The sequence below is a fragment of the Wasmannia auropunctata genome, unplaced genomic scaffold, assembly GCF_000956235.1.
Source record: "Wasmannia auropunctata unplaced genomic scaffold, wasmannia.A_1.0 LD336060.1, whole genome shotgun sequence".
In the NCBI taxonomy this organism is placed as follows: domain Eukaryota; kingdom Metazoa; phylum Arthropoda; class Insecta; order Hymenoptera; family Formicidae; genus Wasmannia; species Wasmannia auropunctata.
In genome coordinates, this window is record NW_012026830.1 from 1992963 (window position 1) to 2018588 (window position 25626).

Genomic DNA, 25626 nt, shown 5'->3' on the forward strand with positions numbered 1-25626 from the left:
TTTTGCATATATTATTATTACATATATGTCTATATACTTTTATTGCATATATGTATATATTATTAATTTTAATTGTGTATATATATTTTTTTTTAATTTGCAAGTTTATATGATTTTAATACTTGATAATCTAAATATTTACAATTAACATATTGATTGCCAATGTCTTAAACTATAGATTCATTCTAAATCTAATGAAGTTTGAATCACAAGCTTTTTATTTTATAATTATTAATTGTTATAATATTGTTTATGAATAAACAACATATACAATGTTTATACATGTTGTAATTTGAAAAAAGAAATTTTAACCGGCCAGATCAAGAATCAAGAATTTTTGTCTGGTCATAATATGTGCATAATATGTGTATCATTATTACACATGGTAGTCAACATTACGTTAATTTAAATTAAATTTAAAATTAGAATAAAAATTATCCAAAAAAGAATTTTTTAACGTAGATGAAAAAAATAAACCTTGTATGTAACTTTGCAATGTGTAAAGATAATGTAAGATTTCAGAATAGTGCTGAAAAGCTTTTACTCACTTGTTGCACGTGCTGCGTGTGCGAAATATAAAAAATATTGTTAGTTATTATTATTTGCAATTATTCCTGTGTGTATTCTTTTGGCAAAAGAGTTGATATACAAATATTATCTACCTCTCTCCGAGATCTCATGGCGCAATCCTCGAGCGTTTCCGCGGCTTCGTATTTACCCTGTCTTCGATAAAGGGCACCGAGATTCTTTAAAGTAGTAGTGACGGTAGGAGAATCCACCTTCGCGGCCTTGTGCCAACCACCATACTCGCCGTATGGGGTGTTCTCCTTGTTTCTGTGCTTATTTTCTTCTCTCTCTTCAGCCACCTAAACCAGAAGTCATAAGATCGATTAGAAAACGATTAAATCCAAGAATTTCATCAAGAAAAAATTAAAAATTATGTAAGATTTATACAGATTTTGCAAACAGATAATATAGATCTATTATGCTGCTTTTTATTTTTTTTTTTAACAAACTAATCTTTAATCTTATATTTTCTTTTGTTGGTTATTTTGACAGTATGTTTCATTATTGAAAATAATAATTTCGTTTCAAGAATATATTTATATTATGATACGCTAATAAATTTAACGTTTTATTGGATATTTTTCAATTAAGGGCCCTTCCTAGTCACTGCGGCCATATTGGACTCGTGACGTCAGAAGCGAGAAACAGCGAGAAATGATACGAAAAAGTTTGTTGCGTGCCATTTTTAAATAAAGAGGATTTGGATAAAATTAATAAATAGGATCGCTTTAGAAAATTTGTACAATGGAATCTATCCTTTTCCCCTCTAAAAGTCAGTAAATAGTCGTAAAAGGCACGTAAAGTGATGCTTATTTAAGCGAGAAAACTCACGATTTGATAGCTGTTGAAAAGAACGGAAAAGATACTTTTACGTATAAAATTTGACAATAACTATAGTTTCCATCCATTTTTACGACTTTTATAAATACGAGACAAGTCGCACTTTCACAATTAAGCACATAATAACGAAATGGCACGCAACACAAAATTCGTTGTCAACACTTTTCACAGTAGGTCCGTTATTTTCAATTGTCGAGTATTCTCTTCATATTCGTCTGTGATTGATCAATTTTACACTGCTTACGATATCGGCATACAATTATTCTATAAAATTATCACGGTTTATGACTTAAAACACCGATATATGACTTATTATAGGACGGACCTAATATACGATAAGAAACTTCTAATTTCTACCGCGATATAGCGTCGCTACCGTCAACGCGGAGTTCGTGACTGACTAGAAAGGGCCCTTAAATATAACATTCCATATTATTCTTATAAGTAAATATTTCTAAGTTATAGGCCACCATTCATAGGCTGCGATCCTATTTACGCTCACAACGCTCGTAAGCATCATTTGTCTTTATTTAATATTCGATTAACAGCAAGGATGAATCCAAGAGCGTTAGTGAGCATGAATCGGTCCGCAGCCATAGTCGATTCTTATATCGAAGATCATCTTTAGCTTATATTTAAGGGGCTTTCTACAATAAGCCGTTAGTCACTACTCATATCAGACTAACTAAGAATTGACCAATCATAATCAAATATTTTTCTTACATTCAACTGTGATTGGTCAATTCTTACGATTTACGATCTGACATACGACGTATTGTAGACAGCCCTTTAGGGGCTTTCTACAATAAGCCGTTAGTCACTACTCATATCATACTAACTAAGAATTGACCAATCGTAGTCGAATATTTTTCTTATATTCAACTGTGATTGGTCAATTCTTGCGATTTACGGCTTACGATCTGACATATGACGTATTGTAGACAGCTCCTAAAACAGTCTTAAGATATCATAAGCCAATCACAGTCGTATTAGCATCTTAAGATATTATTTAAGATAATCTTGATCGAACCGACTTATGAATACCGGCCATAAACAACATATCAATATTAAATGAAAAAGCATTTTAAAGTTTTATATCTCGTTTGATTAATGTGGTATGATAAAAAGATATGAGTTATCTTTGATTACTTATTTTATTTCTTGTATTATAATGTATAAGAAAATCGCAATAATATACACATATATAAAAATATATACATGAAACTTTCTTATTTTTTCAACAATTATTAATTATGTATAAATCGAGTAACTATTTATTGCTTTGAATTCAAACAATATTCAAAATATTTTTTTCACGTTTTATTGTTTAATTGCTTAAAGTTATTAAGTAGATATTTGAGTAGATAAATAAAATGCTTCCAGAACCCTGTATTTGTCTTTAAATCACCATCTAGTAGCAAAACTCCATATCACAATAAGTATTTGAGCAATTGTTGTATCATTCTTTAAAGGGAATTATTTTGAAGGAAATTGCATTGAATAAATCATAAATCATAAGTTGAAATTGCAGTGAGTAAATATAATAAATCATGCTCTTTTTATATTCTTTGAAAACCTTTGGAAACTTTTGGTTACCACACACTTCTCTCTTCGGAAAAAATTTCCAAAAATTGAATCCTTAATCGCAATTTTGAAGGCACGGTAATTGTATTGTACTGGTGATTCAATATTTCCTATATTACCTGCCAAATCGGCTTGTTGTCACCGTCAATGGCGCCGAACTCTCTCTCATGCGCTCTAGTGAGCACCTGCTTGTACAGCACCTCGGCATCCTTGTACTTTCCTTGCTTCAGGTAACAAGACGCCAGATTGTTTTTCGTTTTAGCGACGTTTGGGTCGTCCGGGCCCAGTTTAACCTCGTAGATCTCGAGCGCGCGCTGATAGTAGCGCTCCACCTCCTCATACTTGCCCTGATTCTGGCACAGCAGCGCCAGATTATTCAGTTGCTTCGCCACGTCCGGATGATCGCGACCAAGCACCTTCTCGCGGATCTCCAGCGCTCGTTTGCACAGGGGTTCAGCCTCCTTGTACTTTCCTCGTTTTCCATACAGCACCGCGAGGTTGTTCAACGTCGCCGCCACCGCGGGATGATTTTCACCCAACGTCTTCTCTCGAATCGCCAGAGCGTCGTTCAGAAGGTTCGCGGCCTCTTTGTATTTGTTCTGGTCTCGATATACGAGAGCGAGGATGTTGAGCATGGTCGCCACGTCGGGATGATCGTGGCCGGAGGTTTTCTCCAGATCTTCCAAAGCTTGCTTACACAAGGGCACCGCCACTTCGTAGCGGCCTTGACTTGCATACTGGATCACCAAGTTGTGCAGGGTGCGCAGACGTGCCGGTATCTCATAGCCGGCGTTCACTTGCTGAGCGAACTGCGACGGCGGAGTCGGAGATATAGCTGGAAAACACATTAGAAATAATTAAGCATCAGGATAGACCAAGAAATGTTACAAACAATTAAGAAAGGAAAACGCCAACACGGTCAAAGCGAACCTTGGTGCTCGATAATATTCTAATTTCCAATTTTCCAATTTTCGATTCAAATGAACCGCGCGCCGCATAATCGTCGGACTTTTAACGTAGCTCAAAACCGAATAGCAACGTAATATCACTGTAACATCATGTCATTGTAAGATTCACACAATAGAAATCTTTGTTGAAGAAACAGCTATGCAATACTTATAAATAAAGATTTCGCATTTAATTCATTTAAAAGTCATAAAAATTTTCATTTAAATCGTAATTATCCTTATTATTTGTCTAATAATTTTCTAAATTAATATAATAATTGCAACATATTATTTGCTTCCATATTTTATGTATTGTTAATTTTTAGTAAGTAATTAATTTTATAAAAGTTTTAATCTAAGAAATTTTCCCATTGCGATAATTCAAACACATACAAATTCACGACATATTCACCTACATTTGTTATTACGATCGTCCGCATCATCATCAGGAAAGAGATCCACTACAGGATCATCTTTCGGTCGATCCTTAGCATTTTCATCTTCTGTTGATGGATCTGGGTCATACTGTCGCATACTGGCCATAAAGTCTAAGTGTCTCTTTTCTTCTTCCAACTGCGCTACCTGTAAAATATATGAAATATGATAAATTTATTTAGAATAGCAAAGAAAATATTGTAACAAAAAAAATTATTATACTTGGTGCTAATAGATAATACGCCAACATGTTAAAACTAAGATTGAAAAAGCAATCGACATACATTTCTGAAAAAAATTCTTAAAATCACAGCTTAGATTATTTTTATACATAAAATCATTAACGTATCAAGATTGACAATAATGTTGAAAATACTTACGGCTTGCTCACTCGCTTGCAACTTCTGTTGTGTGCCGGCCAGCTCGTCCCTGAGCCAGGCGTTCTCCTGGCACAGCCTCTTCACCTGCGTCCTCAGCTTCTGCTTTTCCGCCTCCACCATCTGTAGATGACTCGCCAGTGCCTGCATCACCTGTGCCTCGCCCAGGCCCAGGTCGATCATCTCAATGATTTTGGATAGCAGACTAGCCTTGTCCCGAGCGGCTGGCGCGTCCTGGGACTGCAGGCCCTGCAGCAGACCACCATGTTCGACTCGGAGAGCCTCCAAACCCTGAGCGACCGTCCGTGCTCCAGCCACGATCTCCTCCTGCGTCATCGCCGTCATTCTGCCTATGTTCTCAATTTTTTTACTGAAAACAGAAACAAAGGGGAGGAAAATAAATTTTATTTGCAATGCAAAAACACTTATACTTTTTTTTCTCCGGCATGTATAAACTGTTCTGTTACAAAATATAGATAGTTGCGATTTTTGCATTTTAAAGTAGAATAAATAGCAGTTGGTTTCTAAAGGAGAATGCCAATAAACCATTTCACCTCAGGCGTTTGGGTGCCCTATAATAAAATATTCAAAATTCATATACCATTGTTATATATTTTTGCAACATGGCCGACGAGCGCTAAGGCGCTTCCGGCGCAGAGAAGTCAAAGGCCGAAAGTGCAGGGTCTCTAAAGATCTCCCGAGGGCAGAAGAACCGTTATAATGATAACTTGAGCACGCGATCGACACTCGATCGGGGAGAATCACGAGTAAAACGAAAGACGAGGAGAGAGAAAGAGAGGACTTACCCCATGTCTTCAGGGTCGCGTTGAAGCTGTCTACGTGCTGGTCTAACGCGCGGTACCATCGGCTCAATATTTTGACGCCGGCGCATCATGATACCGCGACGCTCTCGCGATTCCGACAGACTCGGACATATATATATATATACAGAGCGATTCATGGAGATAGTATATCTCACAATATATTACCCTTCTCTTACAAAGATTTTATTTTAGAATTTGTTATAGAATTATGTAATCATAAAGTAAATCAACAGAATATTATTATAACATAAAATAAAATATAAGCTGTAAATAAGAAAAAATAAAATAAAACAAAAAATTGAAGAAAATAAATGTCATTCATTTGAAAAATTAAAAATAAAATTTAAATCTATGAGACAGATTTCAATCGTAATATAATACACTTTATTCCTTAACTATGTAATAAAACATTTTAAACTATTCTTTCAATTTCAAAAACAAGATTTTTGTCGAAATTAATATATTAAAATTAAAATTAAAGATCAAAATTAAAAAAGTTTAAATTTAACTTAAATTAAAAATATATGAGATCATATCATATATTATTCTAAAACTCTCTTAGATAAAATAATATTTAAAATTTCATAAGAATAAAAAAGAATTAAATTTATGCAATAATTTAAACACATTCAACAGTTGTAGTTAAAAATCTCTTTCGTTTATCGGAAATATATCAGTCTAAATCTCCTAAAAAATCAAATTCCGACAGTCGCACAGTTTTACGGATCACTCTGTAATACTTTGTAAGAGATTCTGCTCAAATATTTCGATTGCGATTAAAATATTAAATGTTCTACTTAAAAATTGAATATTATCTCGATAGAATTTTATGCAAAATTTACTGTTCAAAATCTCTCTTAAATTAAAAAAAAGTCAAATTCTCATCTTACAATATTTTTTTCGTGAATCAGCCTGTAGAGCCGTAGCGCGCGACTAGAAATTCGATGGGGAAGAGGAACGATCGCGGCGCTGCCGCGTAATCGATACCGACCAAGAGAAGACCACCTTTCTCTGAAGATCAATTGTAAAACATTCCATTGCAATCGATATTGCACGCGTATGACGTATGTACATCATGCAAACAATGATTTCGAATTTGGTATCGATGTAAGACTGAATAACTAATTAGTCTTACATCGGTAGTCTTCTCCGGGCAAACAATTATCTTCAAATAATAGCTTCAATCGATTTTCTGTTCGTTGCTGATTAATTGCACTACCGCGTCTATTGTGAAAACTGTCATAATATATCCATTATGGAATAATGGTTGAGAAGCATACCGATCAAACAAGTCAATTCAAATGGATACATAATAGCCGCGTATCTTAAACTAGTATCTTAAACTGTTCTTCGACGGCTCGATTGAGGTTGAATTTACAGACACTCGTAAACCTTGACCGCCTGCAGCAACTATCTGAGGTCAGTACCGCAAACACACCTGGCAACTTCACAATAAAATCACTTGTCCGATCCTGGTATTTTAACCATTCGAAGGCAATAAAATACGACGACCGACCTAAGTGATTCGCCTTGGATTTATATCTCTGGATTAAAATCGGCCAATCGCGATACATAAACCATTACATAAATTAAAATTGTACATATATAAATCAACGATCGTGATTCGAAACCTTAAAAATCATTTTATGACAAGCTTTGTGGGATAGGGAGTCGGAAGAGCGAATAAAATCATTTACCTGCACACAATCGTTTTCTTTATAACTGCTATATACTCTCGAACTGCTTTCTGCTACCTACCATCTTTTACATCCGCACGCTAATAATATATTCATAGCACGTTAACCCTGTTTTATTACTATAAATAAAAAATCGCGCATGAGCAAGTTTAAGTCAATGTACGAACATTTCTAATTTGTAGCAGTTGCAATTAATTAGCTAAGCAGGACAAATAGAAGAATGCAAAAATGCGCAATTCTAATTCCTTTTCTGTCTAAAAAATACTTTTTTTTTCACAAATAATATTTCATCTGATTAATATTTTAATCATTGAAGAATTAATGGATTATTAAAACAAATCTACAGATGAAATACTATAAGTATCATAGTAATATATAAAACACCTCAGAGAGATTATTGGAAATTATCAGAAGTTATAGAGTAAAAATAAAAATATCCGTAGATGAAGAAAGAAAGGACAGAGTAATAAGGCAGATGATTAAAGTTAAATGTAGAAAAAAATAGAAGGAAAGAAGAAACGAGAATATAAATATGAATACAAACATAGAAAAATAAGAGATGGGGGGGGGGGGATTGGGCAAAATTAGTCTAATTTTAAGTATCAGATTGGATTTAGTATATACCTAAAATATAGTATATATAAAAATAAATAAAAATAAGAATAGCTAAGAGTAACAGCTGATCCACTTAAGATGATCTATAATTCATATCAGATTGCAGAGTAAAACTGTAAATTCTATTTATATTTTTGTACGTCGTATATATATTTTAAGGTACATATGTACTTTAATACATTTTATTTTTATGTATTTTATATACTTTAGTGTAGTTCGATTCTTGCTCTTCGTATTACAAATTCTTCAAATATTTATCATATACCATAAATAAAATAATAAACAGAATTTTGTCTAAATAGAAATAAATTACAGATCATCTATAAAAAAAACGTAAAAATAAAATGCAAATTCATAAAACTCGAGAACTCAATAATAAAAAATTATATGTAAAGTTTCATTCTTCTTAAAAAAAAAAGAGGAAAAGAAAAAACCGAAAAAAATCGCTCGAGTCTAATTGATGTGCAGCTATTCGTGAATATGGTTGTTGAATTTCTTCTTCTGCTTTAATGCAGTATTACACAGAAAGAATTTTTCGATCAGCATAATATATTTTTAGACTAATATGTAACAATTAGACTTACCATTATCCTATCACTTTCAAATTAATTTATCTTTACATGCCATCATTCTTGATCCGTGAAACGACGATCTAAGTTTACTTCGCACAAGGAAGTGAGATATCAAAGTTATGGCGACATTGCGTGTTTATGTTAACACGCAACATAGACTATGAGAAATTCAAGATACTGGAATGCAGTTACGCTTGTTACCAATTGAAATAATTTTTATTTACTTTCCAAAAGTATTAGCAAATAGACAAAAAGGTTTTATCAAAAATCAATGTAGCATTTATTTAATTGCAACGCATTTCCAATATTTTATTTATTTTTTGCCTTTTCTCTTTTTTTCACGAACAAATTTAAATCTTTCAAATAATTCATTACACTTTTGTATACTTAATAAGTAGATCATATTCTTACTAATATTAATCAATTTATATTTCTAGGAATGTAATCCAATAAATCCAGCACAAGATTAATTATGTAACGAAACCCTTACTTGTACATTTATTTTTGTCACAAGACAGAAATTTTTGTCACAAAACAACATTGATTAACTAGCATTAATATAACTTTCTAATCTTCAAGAAAAGCTAGAGGCTCAAATAAACCACAATTAGCGTCAATTAACACCATGCTGGAGATCGAATTATTGTACCAAATTATGATACCAGATATAGCATCCAAAGCAGAATACATTTTCAGTAAAAATCTGTATAATATTGATCGACGTTTCAAGGAGGTTTAAAGAATAGATAAACGGTGAATGTGTATGTTATATGTGCTGATATCAATAAGAATCTTTGTGGAACGATGATGAGTTTTTAAAGATATTTCAGGAAATTTTTCATATATCAGCACTGCGCTCCGAATATCGCAGATGAGCATGATAACGTCGCGGCGCCATGCGAACCCGCCGATCGATGCTTGGCACCGACGACAGTTGGTGCAATTTCTTTGTAAGACCGTTACGTTAGTAATCGGATATAAATGATTCTTATCCCGTTGAACCCGACGAAGTGTCAAGTCTAATCTTGGATATCGACAGCCTTTCGCCGTTGAACTCGCCTGCTATTTCCCGCTGAAGCTACCTTCCGTATAGTTATAATCACTGCAGACATTTTGCCAATCCCATATTATTTTTAAGTTTGTCTCTTTCCGCTGTGGCTTCTTGTATTTTTTACGCTTAATATGAAATAGATTCAGGTTCGATGATGTCGAAAGAACGAAGAAATGAAGGGTAAAGCGTATAAGACAAGGTCGCTAAAAACGTACAGATGGATGTATAAATTACGGTGACATGAAGCTGGAGGGATGAAAAATCGTTTATATCGAGTGTGGGCGAGATCTAACAGGAAAAAGAATCTTTACTGCGGACTTGTGAGAATAATTCCTCTTCAAGATATACCTCGTCAATTCACGACATAATTGCAATATTAAATCCCAATACGAGCAACTTTGTCACTCCAAGTAATCACAGAGAAATTATGAGAAAACTGTTCGTAACAAAAAAGGAAGAAGAAGAGGATATTATGGATTTTTTTATGTCTACTCACATTCTATAAGCATTGAGCGTTTTTGACATATCCGTCCTACCCATCGGTAATGGTGGACTCTGCCGGTTCTACCACTTCACACAATATACACATATATATGTGTGTGTGAGTGTGTGTGTGTGTGTGTGTGTGTGTGTATCTATATACACAACGATTCTTCCCGTTGGACGTATTTCACAATACAAAAAAGAGTCATCTAATTACCGTTGGTACAAAAATATAGATTGTATACAAATATTATACGCGCCGCGTATATACATGAATATGCGTGTTACATGTGTGGGGAGAGGGACGGGGAAGGGGGATATATGTACACCGTGTGTGTATGTGTGTGTGTGTATAATTCCGATCGCCACGGTGATCGTACCGCGCGGTATCGCGTTTAGTCTCTCACTGAAGACTTCCACCCCCGTGAGCGAGCCCATCCCTACCCTCGAGAAGGGTGCAGAGCGTCAGTGGGGATGGAAAATGCACAACGCCTGCGCCACGATGCTCCGTAGGGTATAACGTTGCATAAAGGAGAGTGCACGAATCGCATCTCCTAAGGCCGCAGTTAGAATGCAGGTTACGTTCAAGCTATCTCATGTAACAAGCTATCTCTATGTACAAGATCTCTCAAAGTCAAATGAAATATTCTTAAATTCGTCACATATATATAATAACATCTTTATTCTTGAATCATTACTCTATTAACCATTATTAATATCCAATTTGTCTACTAAAATAGTGATTATGATATAATTGAAGATTTTCATCGAAAATTTGTTTTACATTATTTATTAATAATGTAAAACAATAATTAATAAGACAATGAATTAGATATAAACTTGTGATCAATTAATAAAAATTTTTAATACTTGATATGTAAAGTTTCTCTGAAATTTCTTCGCGCAAAGCTAGCGATCCTCAAGGAATCTGCGCGCGGCAAGAAAGTTCCACGCAGTCTGTTTCTGCAATCCCAGACTAGAGCATACAGCTGTGACTGGCATTCGATGACTCACAACATGACGACAGACTACTGAGCTAGTAACACATTATTACCAAGTAATCTAGTGTATCCGTGTACGAATAGCTATGCAGAAATACTGCTCTCTCTTCCTCTCACGGATTTCCTACCAGATTTCTATACAGAAATGAAAATCATCCGGTGTGATTTTTAGGGAAACATTCAACTGTATAATGATAGTTTATAATTTTAAACTGTTAAAATTTTTCTTCGATAATTGTTGTGCCATTTTGAACCAAAAGAAGGATCGATCACATCAGTGCCAATTGTCCAATAATGAAAAAAAAAAACTATTATTTTCAGAGAATACTCCATTCATTTGCGTGACTTTCTTTTTCTTATATAATTAATTTATTATATTGTTAAACCAGAATGTTATTATATTTTTATAACGTTTCAACACAGCTCTGCGTAATAATATAATAAATACATAAACACAAGAATAAAAAATATAATTAAGTACAGTAATAAAATAGAGATTAAACAAACTGGATATTTTCGAGCGGATTTAATCATCAAAATTTCAATGATATTTCTTGAAATAAACAGTACATACAATAAAGAAAAGTACTTTGCAGTTGGCATACAAAAACTGCTAAAAGAGATTTAATTTCGAGACATGGTTCTGAGGTAATATTTTTCGTAATAAATACTTTATAAGACATTTTATATGAAATTCTCTAATTTCTTGATAATTATGTAATTCATAATTTAAAATAATACTGAACTGTTACTATGTTGAACGAAATTACTTCAGATACAGCATGATCTAGATATCGAACGGTGTATGAAATATATGATAATAGTTGAAAATTAAAGTGTACAATAAATAACATCAGAACAACTATAATGATGTGGAGAAAGGAAAAGTCTTATTAAGTTTCACTCAGAACCGACGAGAAAGGATTTTAGAATTGTGGCGGAATAATTTCACAATAAACGTGCAAAGCAGCTTTTCTAAATATTAAAGCTCTAATGAATAAATAAAAACATTTCTATCTGATAAACTAATATATTCATAAATCATTGATAATTATCTGCTAATAAAATTTCACTTATTAAAAAAACAAGAATTAGATAAATATATATAAGGTAATAAAATTGATATTTAATTATATTAATGAATAAATTTAACAAATTAAAAAAAATTTATTAAAGTGTTGTGCAACTTTTAATTTAATAAAGACTTAAATACAGATAAATTAATTGATCTTCAGTAGAAATATTTATATTTAATATTATCTAATTAAATAATAGTAACATATATTTATTATCTAATAAATATATGTTACTTTTAAACTCAGAAAGTTTTAATAACTTACTTTATTAATAACTTGTAAATTTAATCAATTAATTTTAATAGTTTTCATAAAATTAATTATCAATTATTGTAATAGTGAGTTAAAATAGTAGGATATATAATATAGAAATATAGAAATATAAATTAAATGCTATTATCAATATTACACATCAAACTAATATTATAAAGAAAAACTCCAAATATATTATATGTATAACCTATTAATTCTTACGTTAGAATTGCTTAAGACTCAACATATTTTTCATAAAAATTCCAAAAAGTAGAATAAAAACGTAAAAAATAGGGTACATATTTTTTATACCTTACATACAGACTTTCTCATTTTATATATACTTTTTCCATTCAAGAATTAGACATGTATATACGTTTATTTTTATTATTTATTTATTATTATATACATGGGTCATTAATCTCTTAACGAGACAGATTTATGTGGGTCAATTAATTATCAATTTCTCAATTTACTAAATTTTGTCACAGATTCCGCAATTCATAGATTGCTTAAAGTGCCTATTTGGAGAAGTAGCCAAAAACAGTGATGTTCGTCAACGTCATGGTCGCTAACCCTCTGTTATGCTTCCACGATTACTGTTGGCGACTGCTGTCGGCGGAAATGAATTAAGTCGGTTAATTTTCCGGTTATACCTGCGGATTGCCAAGATAGAGACGTGGATCTTTCACCAATAATGTCAGTCAGAACTAACTGACATTAAAGAAATTGTCAAATATTCATCGAAAGAGACACAATTTCCTAGAATTGAAATCCCCATACCATAGTTTAAACTTTACCATACCATAGTTTAAACTTTAAAATGAAAATGGGTCATATCAAAATAATACATGCTCATTTTCCTATTATTTTGGAATATCCTGAGTATGAGAAAATCCCTTTTACGACAATTGCTTTTCTCATATTAAGGTCCATTTCTACCAATGTAGATTAACCTTAATCTCGGTTGAATTTATTCCTTATCTTCTTCTAAATTCTTTGAACTAGAAAAAGACAAAAATTAAGTTAAACCGAGATTAAAGATAATCTACATTGATAGAAATGGACATAAGACATGCGGAGAAACGTAATCTTATTTCTAACAATCGGAGTAAGGCTCATGTTTTTCCTATACCAACACATAAAATTACACCTGATAACTGTTTATTTGTTTGATAACTGGACAGACGTAATCCCGTCTTATATAATAACAATATAGCCTTCTCACAATCGCAATTTCAAACGATGCACATCATACAATCGTATCAACCTGTTATCTAGCAGCGTCTCGTCAGCTGATTCAACATTTCTGCGCGACACAATCTATAGACAAAACAATTTAAATACTCACTCGTGCGAATGGTCCATACAAGGTTGCCACCGCTCGCCTCAATGTAGCATCCCACCGGTGCGCGGATCAGGGATGCTGTGCCCCGAAGAGGTCCTCGGGAAAACGTCCTCCGGAAATGCCCTCGCAAGGCCCTGGCGAAGGTTTCTCGCTGTGGGAGAGACAGACCCCAGTCTCTCTTTCTCTCTCTCTCTCTCTTCGTTTCTCTCGCGAGTCGAGGAACTGGACACGCCGGAGATGCGTGCGAGGAGGCCTCGGTGATCCTTCACGCGGAATCGATACCGGGGAGCGTCGCAGAGACCTCGCGACGGAGGGAAGAGACTCACGAGGGCTCTCACGCGACGAAAAAAATACTATGAACGGTCGGCGGAGCGTCCGGGCCACGTTCTCCGTGTCCGTTCCTCTTTCGCGGCGGCGACGACGACGGCGCACGGCGACGGCGGTGACAGACAAAGATGGCGAGGCTCGGGCGCAGACCACAGCACGCGCAGCATCACATGTCTCGCAAGGACGAGCTTCAAGCTTGTTGGAGCGAGTAACGGCCACGACCGACCGGCGGCCGAGAGGCGTGCGGGATACGCGGCACCCGAGAAATCGTGACGAAAGGTCGCCGTTGGGAAGCGCGATAAATCACGGTGCGGGAATTAATTGCGCGAAATAAACCTCTCTCTCTCTCTCTCTCTTACTCGGCTGATCGTAAAAACTAAAATCGCGACTGCAGCGACCTCTGACCGCGCTCGCGACAAACGGGCCGATCCTCATGACGCGACTAAACTCAACCGCTCGCTTGTTTAAAGCCCGTTCTCTCTGGCTGCGTTCCGCAAAGCGCATCGTGCGCATGATATTATCCTTGTTGTTCATCAAATGTTAAACGAAGATAAAAAGATAAATCTTGCGCATAATGCGCTTTGCGGAACGCAGCCAAACGCCGGGACGGCCACTCTCATGCTTCTCTCTGCTTATGTGCTGTTTTCAATTTTGTTCTTACAATTAAACGGAGACTCAATCGGAGCAATATATTGTTTACTTCAGATATCACGAATAATTACGAACACGTGTAAAAATGGGAAATAGGAAAAAGTTAATTTTTGTTGTATTTGCACAATTTACTGCATTTTCTTGATATAATGAACATATATATACGATAAAAAAATACTTTCTTTAAAAATTCGGAAATTTTCAAAACTACTTTGAAAGTTGCATATTACTAAATAATAGGTAAATCGTATTTTTTCACCAAACAAATGCGAATATTAACGATTATTTATTTTTCACTGTTCACGTCGATGAGATAAGCAGTAATTATGTCACAGTGATTCATCATTAATGATTCTCTGAGCGCCAGCAGAGCCAATTATAAGAGAACGAAATAAACAATACAGGTAAGTATCGTACTCGTTGAATTAATTTTTTCTGGATATCGAAAATGGTTAAAATTATACTATATACATATATACTGTATATATATATATATATATATATATATATATATATATATATTACAATTAAAATAAAAATATAATAAGTACATATTACAAATCAATTAAAGTTCTATTTCTTTTATTTTCTCTTATGTTTGAAACAGTACCATTTATCTGGGAATTCAAAATACGATTGTGTATTAATATTCTCGTTATCAGATGTAACATATGGCATGTGCCAACAATTGTTATTCTTTTGTACAGTCGGCATATAGGCAAAAGGCTCTTGGATACGAATGCCGGTTATACTTTTCTTGACGAAGTACTGATGCGAATATTGCCATTTCGTAAATCTTTGTCGTAAGATGTCATCTTGCAAAGAATACTTATGCTGTCGCATCAAGTCCAGTGAGATAAACATTGCATTCATCCCACTCGCCATGGTTGCATAAAGCAGGTACGGATCATCAGCAGATCTAAAATTTGATTTATTATAAACACAATTTTGTTACAGTTTTATTTAATATAATATAATTTTAATAGTTTAATATTATTGACTATTTTTATTTTATTTATAATTATAAATTAATCTTATGCCATGATATTTATTACATTTAAAAAATCCTATAGTATTTGTAAAATAGATTTCATAGACTTCAATACTTACAAATTGTCTACTACGAAGACGAATGTATTCCGTTCTATGTGCCTAAAAGCAGATAGCTTTCTTTGATGTTTCCGCGTCAATACGAGTATCTTTTTTCCACATTTTTTGAAATGATCGACCACATTGGTTAGCTGTAATATGAAACCACATATTAATATTTAATATATTAAATAATAATAGAAGATTCACTTTGCAACTGATGAAACAGCATATTTCTATATATATGAGATATGAATTTATGTAATATAATGTGTACGCTAATATATTTATATATTATCTCTCAATATATTAATATTACACTATATTTTGATAAAAACAGTTACATATTACCGTTAATAATTTGGGTGCAGGAAGTTTCATATTGATATAAGTTAGATTAAGTCCATCAATCACTATGTCGTAAGGTTTAGTATCTTCAATAAATTTCTTAAACTTCAACAACTCTTTTGGATTAGACTTATTGTAGATATCCGATCCTATGATCACCTTGTCCATGATGGACGTTGCAAGTTCCTCAAATTCCTTTTCACTAAATGTTATTTTGGACAAGGAATATCCGCAATGTTTACAATTCCCCCTAAACAGAATAAATATTACTATTAAAATTTTATCTACTAATACAAAATACTAATTTATTTCCTTCAAAATCTTAACTTTATTTAGTAAATTCTTAAACGTTATTAAAAAAAGAACCTAATTTTATAGGTTAATATAACTACTATTAACTGAGAAAACTCCATCTTTAATTATTAAATTCCTTTAGCTACTTAAAATCACTAAATGAACTAAACTGAATCATTTTGAAATAGTAAGAAAGAAACAAACGTTTTTTTAGGGATCGTTACGAGTTCTGTGGACCAGCCATATTTGCTAGCTGTATCAGCATATGTACTTATAATTTTATTATCTGGCATTATGTTGTGTTTAACCCAGAAATGAAACATTTCTTCCATTTTATTGTTGAAAAATTGTTCATCTTTCAGCTGGCAATATTGTAGATGCGATATATACACATTATTCTGTGGAATCAACTTGCGCGACATTATATCTGATAGTGCTTTCCATGCAATGTCAGGTTTTTCATTTCTAAACGCTGCATCAGCTAATGTAGAATATATAGCAGTGCCTGGAGTGGAGGTAATCTTCAACATTTCTATTATTTCATGCGTTTTCTCCCATTCATCTGTCAGACATAAGCTCATTATGCAGTCTTGGGCTGTAAAGGAATCCAAATACGGATGCTTCTGCCTCAAAGCGTCATAAGTTTCTACAATTTCTGTTTTATCCGCATTGGTCAATGAGTTTTTTTTCAAAACATAGAGTTTGAGATATTTTCCAATCACTGCCATATTCAAGGAATAATTATTTTCCCTCAAGAATTTGAAATATGCAATAGCGTTATCCATTTGGGCATCTTTAATACACATATCTATGATTATGGAATCTACAGTGGTCGGCGTGACTTCTTCATTTTTTTGAAGAATTTTCTCTCGTATGTTTTTCCATTCTGTAGTTGATAAATTTCCTGTTATTTTCTCATATGTATCTGCATTTTTCGTGATTAGGTCTTCTAAAGAAATAACTTTTCCAGTAGTATTGATTTGCCTTGATAAAACATATGCATTGCTGTAAAATTTGTACGAACAGGACCGTAGTGGTTGATACAGCTTATAAAACAGCGTCATTTATTCTACCTGAAAATTAAATTTATCCATTGTTAAAATTATTTCATAATTATGTAAAAACTAGTTTTACTATAATTTGTTACAATGTATGTTAAAAAAAAATATTTTTAAAATAACTTAAAATGTGAATTAAATTATACAAAAATAAAATTTTAAAAATGACAAAAAAAGATGTTTTCAGAATATATAAACTACAACTATTATTTATTACTTATTATTAATCAATAACTATACCATTTCATTTTATTTAACATTCCTTATAAATTAGTTAATTGCTAATATCAGTAGTTTTATAATCAGTAGTTTTATTAGTAAATATATCTACAATATAAAATATTTATAGAAACAAATACTTTAATTTAAATATAATATGTTATTAAATAATATGTTATTAATATGTTATTAAATATAATATGTTATTAAACAATATCAATGCAATTTATCCCAAATAATACAATTAATTTCAATTGCACAAGGTTACACAGCCAAAAGTCTCGGCACTAAAAAGAGTACGTGCGAGACAGACCGGGACATCTTATTTACGCAAGCCGAGAGACGAGTTGTGGGTATAGTATTAAGACATTATCACTAATCTTACCGTATAAAATATTAACTGTAGAAAAAGCTTTCTTTTTTTCTTCTTCCTCGTGGTGATTGCGGCATAAGAGCTGCGCGTCTGCTTTCTGTGCCAGAAAAAGTTTTACAATATTATAATTATAGAATAAATTGTAAAATTCATCCGTGAGTATGCCAGTCAGTATCAAGAATTGTTCCTATTTTTTTCTTTTATTTTCCTTTTTTTTCTCTCTTCGGTCCTTCCTAAAAGCGAATGCACACGTTTTCTAACCTCTTCAAAACACTCCAGAATACACCAAAACACCGCGGCGAGGTATGTATATCTATGGGTCGATCAAACAGGTCAAACTGCAAATTTCCATGGATCGATTTTATCAAGTGAACCCGGGGATAAACGAAGAACAATGATATTACCGATCGGTTTTACTTGACTTTACAAATTACTATTTTTATTATCGACAATTAAAAGTTTATTATATACGTGTATATAATGAAAATTGAAAAATAATAAACGTATTTTGTAAAATGAAAAGATCCGAACATAATTGAAAAATAATTCTATTTGTGTAATATATTATGTAAATTATATATTATTATATGAATATGAATGATATGAAATATTAAAATATAATATAAAATAATTATTGTACATATACATATATATATAACTAATGTAAACATTTTTTTTTTTTAAATTAGCAAAAAATTTGTATAGATATTACTGAATGACTACTGAATATTAATTATTATTCTATATAGGCTTATGTATATTTATATAAATTAACTATATATGCGTATGTATATATATTTTGTATACGACTATAATATACATATATATATATATATATATATATATATATATATATATATATATATATACATATGTGTGTGTATATATGCAATTAATGTTCATCTGAATAGGTCTTAACAATGATATATTTAGGATTGGTTGCGACTGCACTTGGCGGGGAGAATGGCGATGATAGGCGATGGATACATACGACCGCGCTGATTCTGATAAAGCGCAGATGTCATGCGGTCGCGATTCATGTACCGCCGATCTCCGCGTGTTCGGAATTAACTCGCCATTCTGTTCGCGCGACTCGTAAAATATCCGCTCATTTGAGATTTGACGTACGCGTATAACACGCGTCGCGCGTTTCGGGAAGTGATTGTTATAACGGGAAGCTGCCAACGGCCTTTGTCGTCTTCGCGAAGCTAAAACAAGTAATATAAGTAAGTGCTCCACGCAGCCCGTGATATCAGACGGTTCACAACGTGACGTCACTTGAGAATCACACCGTTAATTCGTGTGTGGTATAGCAACGCGCGGTATTCAAATATTTGCATACTTGCCTTTATTCTCATTTTACCTTTGTTACTTCCCAAACAGCACACTTTTTATTCAAGAGACATCTTGGGAACGCCTTTAGGACGTGGAAGACGTCCTCTAAACGTTTTTATGACGTCTCTAGATAGATGCTGTATGGGTTTTACTTTTAAAATATTTTAATATAGTACAATACAAAGAGCAAAAGTTTTATATCGAATGTCTTCTTTTTTTTTAAATTACGAACGTGTGAATTTTATTTATGCAGCCATCGAGGAAATCATATATTTTTTGTTTGCATATTCTTTGTCCAGACAGCACACATATCAATAAAACTCATGTCTCGATTTTAGGTATGCATGCTGTCTGATATTTTTTTTACAATTCCTTATAAGAATGACTTATTTTATAATAATTTATTATATACATATATATATATATATATCAATATACAATTTTTGTAATAATATTGACAACTGCAACTTGCGCGCGCGCGATTGAAAGAGCGCTATTTTTTATTATTAAAAATACATTTAATAACACTGTTGTAACACTTTGTACATTATTTTTTACGGAGCTTACTCCGTTTTACTCTCAAGAATCATTTTAAAATAAAAATCATTTGGCCAATAACAGCATGATTTGCCGGTCTTCTCAGAATCTTATCGATTTCTGATAATTAATTTACATGCGCTGAATGTATGGTGAATACATGCGCGTGCGTGCCTATTGAAAACTATATTACAATTAAAAGGACGTCAAATGGAGGATACTTTATTGAAAAATATTCACTTCTGATTGTACTATTTTTTATGAACTATTTAAAAATTATTTTTACGGCGATAGCGATTTTGTAAGTTGCATGCTTTTAATCAGTAATCTTTTTCAAATTTATCAGTTTTTTTTATAACTGACTTGATATAAGTCGTGTGATAACATGTTGAACGCAAATCCACATCGTCGCATATGTCATCCACATGACAAAAAAATACACATCCACTATTTACATTTTACCGTTTCATACTTGCGCGTGATTACGATAATGACGACGCAGTTTTATATGAAATTTTCTTACCATTAAAACTTTTTTCTCTTTTCTTGAACAAATATTTGGATAATCGCGATTAATTAAGTTAATAAATTAAAGAATAAGTGATATATAATACATGAGAAATAAATGTGAAATACCTATTAAAGTTCAGTCATGGAAAATTACACATCGGACTCAAGCGACTCAGACTCCACGTTAAGAACATTGGACCTGTCCTATCTATTACTGAACAACGAAGTGTTAGACAAGCAATTTCTCAATACGAAAAGTCCGGAGCAAGTGGACACCTTGTTGTTGAGCCAGAATCTCCTCACAACTCTTCCTGCCAGTATCAACAGATTCACCAGCCTGAATTCCCTCGACATCTCGAATTGCGGCCTCACCAGATTACCAGATTTTTGGACGGATTGTCCTCTCACTTGCTTGATTGCAAAACACAACAACCTAGCCAACGATGGATTAGCGAAAGATTTTGAAAACCTCGCTAGTTTGAGAGAACTCAATTTAAGTGGCAATAGACTCACGGGATTTCCTGATCAGATTCTCGACCTACCTGGCTTAAGATATCTTTATCTGGGTGGCAATCGTATCAGCGAGATTACCAAGGACATTTGGAAATTGCATGGGTAATTATATATTTTAACGAATTTCAATAATAAAGTTTAGATAAAAATCAAATTTGTTACCAAATTCACAATTGTCAATTAGAAACTATAAAGACTATAAAAATATAAAGTAAATATAAAGACTATAAAAAAATTTTTTAAATATTATATAATTAAATATTATTACAATTGCAATGTTAAGAATTTTAGTTAAGAAAGTCACTAGAATTAACGACTAAAAGTTTGTAATTGCAATATCAAGATGTGTCAAATAATTATTCATTACAATATTGCGAAATTTTATTTTCTGCAATAAAGAGAAGCATGGATAAAAGAATTGAATTTGCTGATGTCAATCCGATTTCAATCCCTGTTTTCTTTTTAAAATTCCAGCCAAGTTACTATATTTGAAACTCCAGCTGTACAATCAATCTTTATTATACTGTTTTTTATTTCAATGTTTCGTTAAAATATACGATATATGTAACGTCCATTACTTAATCCGTTGATTTGACACTCGTATGATCCCAATCTTAAAATTTGAAAGAATAGAATTTGTATTAAGCCATTATATCTGTTTGCATGTATAACACATATGCATTTTTTATACAAAAAGCTTAACAATTCGTCGTTATTATAAAAATAATTTTATGAAATATTATGTATCATATATTTCTCAAAGGTTGCGAGTTTTGTCGATGGGAAACAACAGATTGACAGACGTACCGTCCACCCTTGGTCAACTGAAGGCATTACAGGCTCTCATACTTTGTGACAATATGCTAGAGAGCTTGCCAAGCTCGATAGCTAATTTATCGAATTTGAAAACTCTATCGCTTCATAAGAACAGACTGCGGACATTGCCTACCGAGATAATAACATTAAAATGTCTTACAGAGGTTGGTTATGAATAATTTAAAATCATCATATATTATTATGTATATTATATATACAGGGTATCCCGAAATTCGCGAATAAAGATAATATCATAGCAAGAAAGATTCGAGAAATTAAGTAAAAAAATTATCTGTAAATTTTTATTTTAAGCAATATAGTTTTTGAGATATAAAGGTTTAGCCAATTATAGATTAAATTTAGCCAATTATAGATTAGTACTCGCGTGAAGTGCGCGACCACTAATACTACGATGCGCTCACGGACATGTTTCCGTTTAATCGTAATCTATAATTTAAACTAGCTCTTATATCTCAAAAATTACTGCTTAAATTAAAAATTTATAAATAACTTTTTTACTTAATTTTTCGAAGACTTTCTTGCTATAATATTTTGACTCGCGAATTTCGGGACATCCTGTATAATAATTATAACGTTATAAAGTTTAGTAATTTAGCACGAAGAATTTTTTGTTAGTGCAATAAATATATAACTTTATCTCAAAATCAATTCAAAGTATATAATATGAAATTTTCAATAAAACGTTATTGATTGAGACAAAATATATATTTTTTGCCTCCCAAGAAATATATTAATCATTTTTATTGCTATGCGAAGAATTAATTCGTCTAATATATATAATCATAAATATATAGTCACAATTGTTTCCCAATATGATTTCTTTGCTGCACCCTCTGCTTAATTAAATGTTAAATTTTACTATGCAATATCTTCGCGCAGTAAAATTTAACATTTATAACTGATTTTTGCAGAATTAAACAATTTTTTTTCTGCGGAATACACTTCGTTTGTTTTTCGCTTTAGTTGTCTTTACGAGATAATCCATTGGTAGTGAGATTCGTATCTGATATGACACACAATCCGCCATCCTTGCTGGAACTGGCGGCGCGCGTTATCAAGAGCAGCGACATTCGCTACGATAATGAAAGTATACCGCACAACCTAGTACAATACCTCAATAGTGCTCACCATTGTGTCAATCCTAAGTGTAAAGGTCAGTATTTCGATTAGCAATAATTATATATAATCTAGTAATAAATCAGTGTGGTTAAATTTATAATTAAAACTTTCGGTCCGGTTCTCGTGTTGACGCTCCGGTTACGCATCCCCTCTCGTTTTTAAGATGCAAGTGATATAAGGAGGAGTGGTAGAAATCAACACGAAGATTACTTGCAACTAAATCCCTCTACTGTAATAAATGATTAGATAAAGTGTTACTTCGCGAGGACGCATGAATAAACTTAAGCGAAGTTTTAATTCAGTCAATCGCAGTTGAGCATTCTCAAGATGATAAGCTAGACCGAGATAAAGACTTGATTGCGTTGCATTTTTTACAACGCATTAGAAGCTTCTTAAAAATAAAAATATACGCAACAAATTTAGAATAATTTGTGAAATAATTCTTTTAATTAAATCTTGTATCAAATTCAATCTTTATCTTTTTGCGCAGGTGTTTTCTTTAATAATTGCGTGGAGCACATTAAATTTGTCGACTTCTGTGGCAAGTATCGCTTACCGCTGTTACAATACTTGTGTAGCAGCAAGTGCATCGAGCCACGCGACAGCGACGAGGAGCTTGTGAGTGGTGCCATGATTAGGAAGGTTCTTCTCGGCTAATCAGACCTTAAAGACACATTTCTGTAATAGAAAACATTGAGAATTTCTTGAAAATTATTTCACTACAATTTTTTCTACTTCAAGAAGGATGTTCTCCATTTTCTAAAATCTGCTCTCGATGATGCAAAATTTATACATATCTGTATATGAAAGTAAATATATTCCAATAGATTCAACAGAAATGAAAGTTATAATATAGAAATCTATAAAAATGTAATGACGTATTTTATACGTCTATATATTTTTCTTTCTATATAAAAAATCTAAAATAATATATGTAAAATGTAATTTGATAAAATATAATTCGTTTTAAATGTGACATAAATAAAGATTTTCTGTCACTTGATTCTGAGAGTGTCAGAACTTTGAAGATAACAAGGCAAATTTTTTTAATTTTCGAAAGTTTGGAAAAATAAAAGAATTTTTTTGGTCAATCTAAAAAATATATATTTACATAAACGCCTTCTTTTTTTATTTTGAACCTTCTATTTGGAATCTTTTTTTTTATTTCAAAACATTTGTAACTGGAATTGCGCTGCTGGCATATTACGTATTTATCACTGTATATGATTATATGTAGAATGAGGAAACGAGTAAAAGATAAAGTATGCGATTTATTAATTTTGCACATGAACACTACAAAATAAAATAGAAGCAAAATTGAGAAAATGCAAAATAGAAATTAGATAAGTTTAATTGTTAGAACGATTCTTTCGACTAAAAGATCGGCATATTCTCGTTCAAATATTGAATTTATTAGATCTTTAGATCTTTTAATTTATTAGATCTTTCTATTTATATATATATTCTATTCATTTATATATATATTCTATTCATTTATATATATTGAACAACATTAGGAAAAAAAACTTTGATATATGTGGAGAAAGATCGAGGCAGCGGTTAACGTTATTGTTAATAGTTTATTGTTAAATAAACCACAAAATATACAATAATAATATTATTATATTAGGGCGATTCCGCAACGCGATTGACGGGGCGGTATCGCGCGATTTCTTTTTCGCTTAAACACATTCAGAATAGAGTTATGCTACAAGGTATTCACCATCATTATCATCGTCGTTGCGACTAATACGTTTTTTTTTTGCGTCATCATGGTTCATAAAACTAAAAACAACATTCAAGAGAAAGAACGCAGAGGAGAAGTAGCGAAATGAGAATGATAGGTAAGTGTGTGTATTTATAATTTATATATATATATATATAATATATATATACTCACGTATATATATAATTGTGTAAACATAGCAATTGTGTAATAAGAGTTTCACTACCTTTTTTCACTTTTTTGCTCACCGCTTAGTACAGTGTATAGTCATGTATAATTAATTACCTATACATACATATACATATTCATGTATATATGCGCTTTATCTATATATTACATACATATATATGTATGTACATGCTTCTTTTTCTCGCTCTCTTTCTCTCTCGTTCAAACGCACTTTTACTTTTCCACACATATACACACACACACATATACACGTGCGCATATAATCTCACACCTATTCACGACGTCGAATTAGCGCGTTTTTATCGTATAGGCGTGGTAGTAACTAGCACTACTCTTTACTTCTTTTTTTTCTTAATCATCTTCTTTTCATGTTAATTTCATTTTATTTAACTGCGTAGTAAATATTTTTGTCGCTCATGTATATCTCTCTCTCCCTCTCTCTCTCTCTCTTTCTATATATATATATATATATATATATATATATATAAAACAATTTCTCCCTATCGTACATTCATGTTTTTAACATTAAGACTCACTGCGCCTGCGGTCGAGGATATTACCTTGATTTTTATCATTATTTACCATCCCTTATATCATTCGAGAATATTGCCATCATCGTCCAATCCATTCCGACCGGGGCGCGATGTGATCTTCATCAATTAATATATTTTCTATTCGCCATCCACCACTTGCTGCTCCTGATGAGTCTCCTGTTCCTTCGTCTCCTTGGCATCCTTGTCCTCCTCTAAAATGCGATATTAAGGAGTGTAAAAGAGGTACAGGATTATGAAAGAAAGAGGCATTATTTTTATTAGAATATTTTTTTATAATG

At 32.4% G+C, this 25626-nt stretch overlaps 3 protein-coding genes and 1 long non-coding RNA gene across 10 annotated transcripts in view; 2 read left to right on the plus strand and 2 right to left on the minus strand.

Moving 5' to 3' along the window:
- The window catches only part of LOC105450551 (kinesin light chain), a 20654-nt gene extending 6299 nt beyond the window's left edge, over positions 1-14355 (minus strand). The window contains exons 1-6 of one of the 6 annotated variants that reach the window (XM_011690472.1): positions 5557-5615; positions 4754-5120; positions 4355-4520; positions 3111-3826; positions 663-866; positions 549-560 (exon numbers count right to left, since the gene is read on the minus strand). In XM_011690472.1, coding sequence (XP_011688774.1) covers positions 549-560; positions 663-866; positions 3111-3826; positions 4355-4520; positions 4754-5120; positions 5557-5615 — 1524 coding nt within the window. Of the gene's footprint in view, positions 1-548; positions 561-662; positions 867-3110; positions 3827-4354; positions 4521-4753; positions 5121-5556; positions 5637-10005; positions 11354-13672 lie in introns of those variants that run through there. The other 5 variants (XM_011690471.1, XM_011690469.1, XM_011690467.1 and 2 more) reach the window with 5 other exon arrangements.
- Positions 14356-15212: 857 nt separating this feature from the next.
- On the minus strand, positions 15213-18339 carry LOC105450554 (mitochondrial ribonuclease P protein 3). The gene is made up of 5 exons (XM_011690474.1): positions 18041-18339; positions 16583-17451; positions 16088-16334; positions 15758-15888; positions 15213-15566 (listed from the first exon to the last, which is right to left on the minus strand). The coding sequence occupies exons 2-5, from the start codon at positions 17440-17442 to the stop codon at positions 15230-15232; spliced, it is 1575 nt and encodes a 524-aa protein (XP_011688776.1). The 5' UTR covers positions 17443-17451; positions 18041-18339; the 3' UTR covers positions 15213-15229.
- On the plus strand, positions 15465-18394 carry LOC105450553. Its single transcript, XR_974474.1, has 3 exons — positions 15465-15547; positions 17919-18008; positions 18308-18394. It is a non-coding gene; the product is annotated as an uncharacterized LOC105450553 (long non-coding RNA).
- A 600-nt stretch (positions 18395-18994) lies between these two features.
- LOC105450555 (leucine-rich repeat-containing protein 58) lies at positions 18995-23744 on the plus strand. Of its 2 annotated transcripts, XM_011690475.1 has the most exons (6): positions 18995-19254; positions 19412-19502; positions 20546-21025; positions 21687-21903; positions 22724-22913; positions 23370-23744. In XM_011690475.1, the coding sequence occupies exons 2-6, from the start codon at positions 19498-19500 to the stop codon at positions 23534-23536; spliced, it is 1059 nt and encodes a 352-aa protein (XP_011688777.1). In that variant the 5' UTR covers positions 18995-19254; positions 19412-19497; the 3' UTR covers positions 23537-23744. The 2 variants fall into 2 exon arrangements, with proteins under 2 accessions (XP_011688777.1, XP_011688778.1); XM_011690476.1 differs by lacking the exon at positions 19412-19502 and having other exon boundaries at positions 18997-19254.
- The last annotated feature ends 1882 nt before the right edge of the window (positions 23745-25626 follow it).

Excerpts from the sequence above, each read along its gene's own strand:
- LOC105450554 (XM_011690474.1), bottom strand. The coding sequence starts at position 17,442 with ATGACGCTGTTTTATAAGCTGTATCAACCACTACGGTCCTGTTCGTAC. Across the intron at positions 16,335-16,582 it reads GTAACGATCCCTAAAAAAAC|GGGGAATTGTAAACATTGCG; the intron begins GTTTGTTTCTTT and ends TATTCTGTTTAG. Across the intron at positions 15,567-15,757 it reads GTCTTCGTAGTAGACAATTT|ATCTGCTGATGATCCGTACC; the intron begins GTAAGTATTGAA and ends ATCAAATTTTAG.
- LOC105450555 (XM_011690475.1), top strand. Across the intron at positions 21,026-21,686 it reads GACATTTGGAAATTGCATGG|GTTGCGAGTTTTGTCGATGG; the intron begins GTAATTATATAT and ends TATTTCTCAAAG. Across the intron at positions 22,914-23,369 it reads TGTCAATCCTAAGTGTAAAG|GTGTTTTCTTTAATAATTGC; the intron begins GTCAGTATTTCG and ends CTTTTTGCGCAG.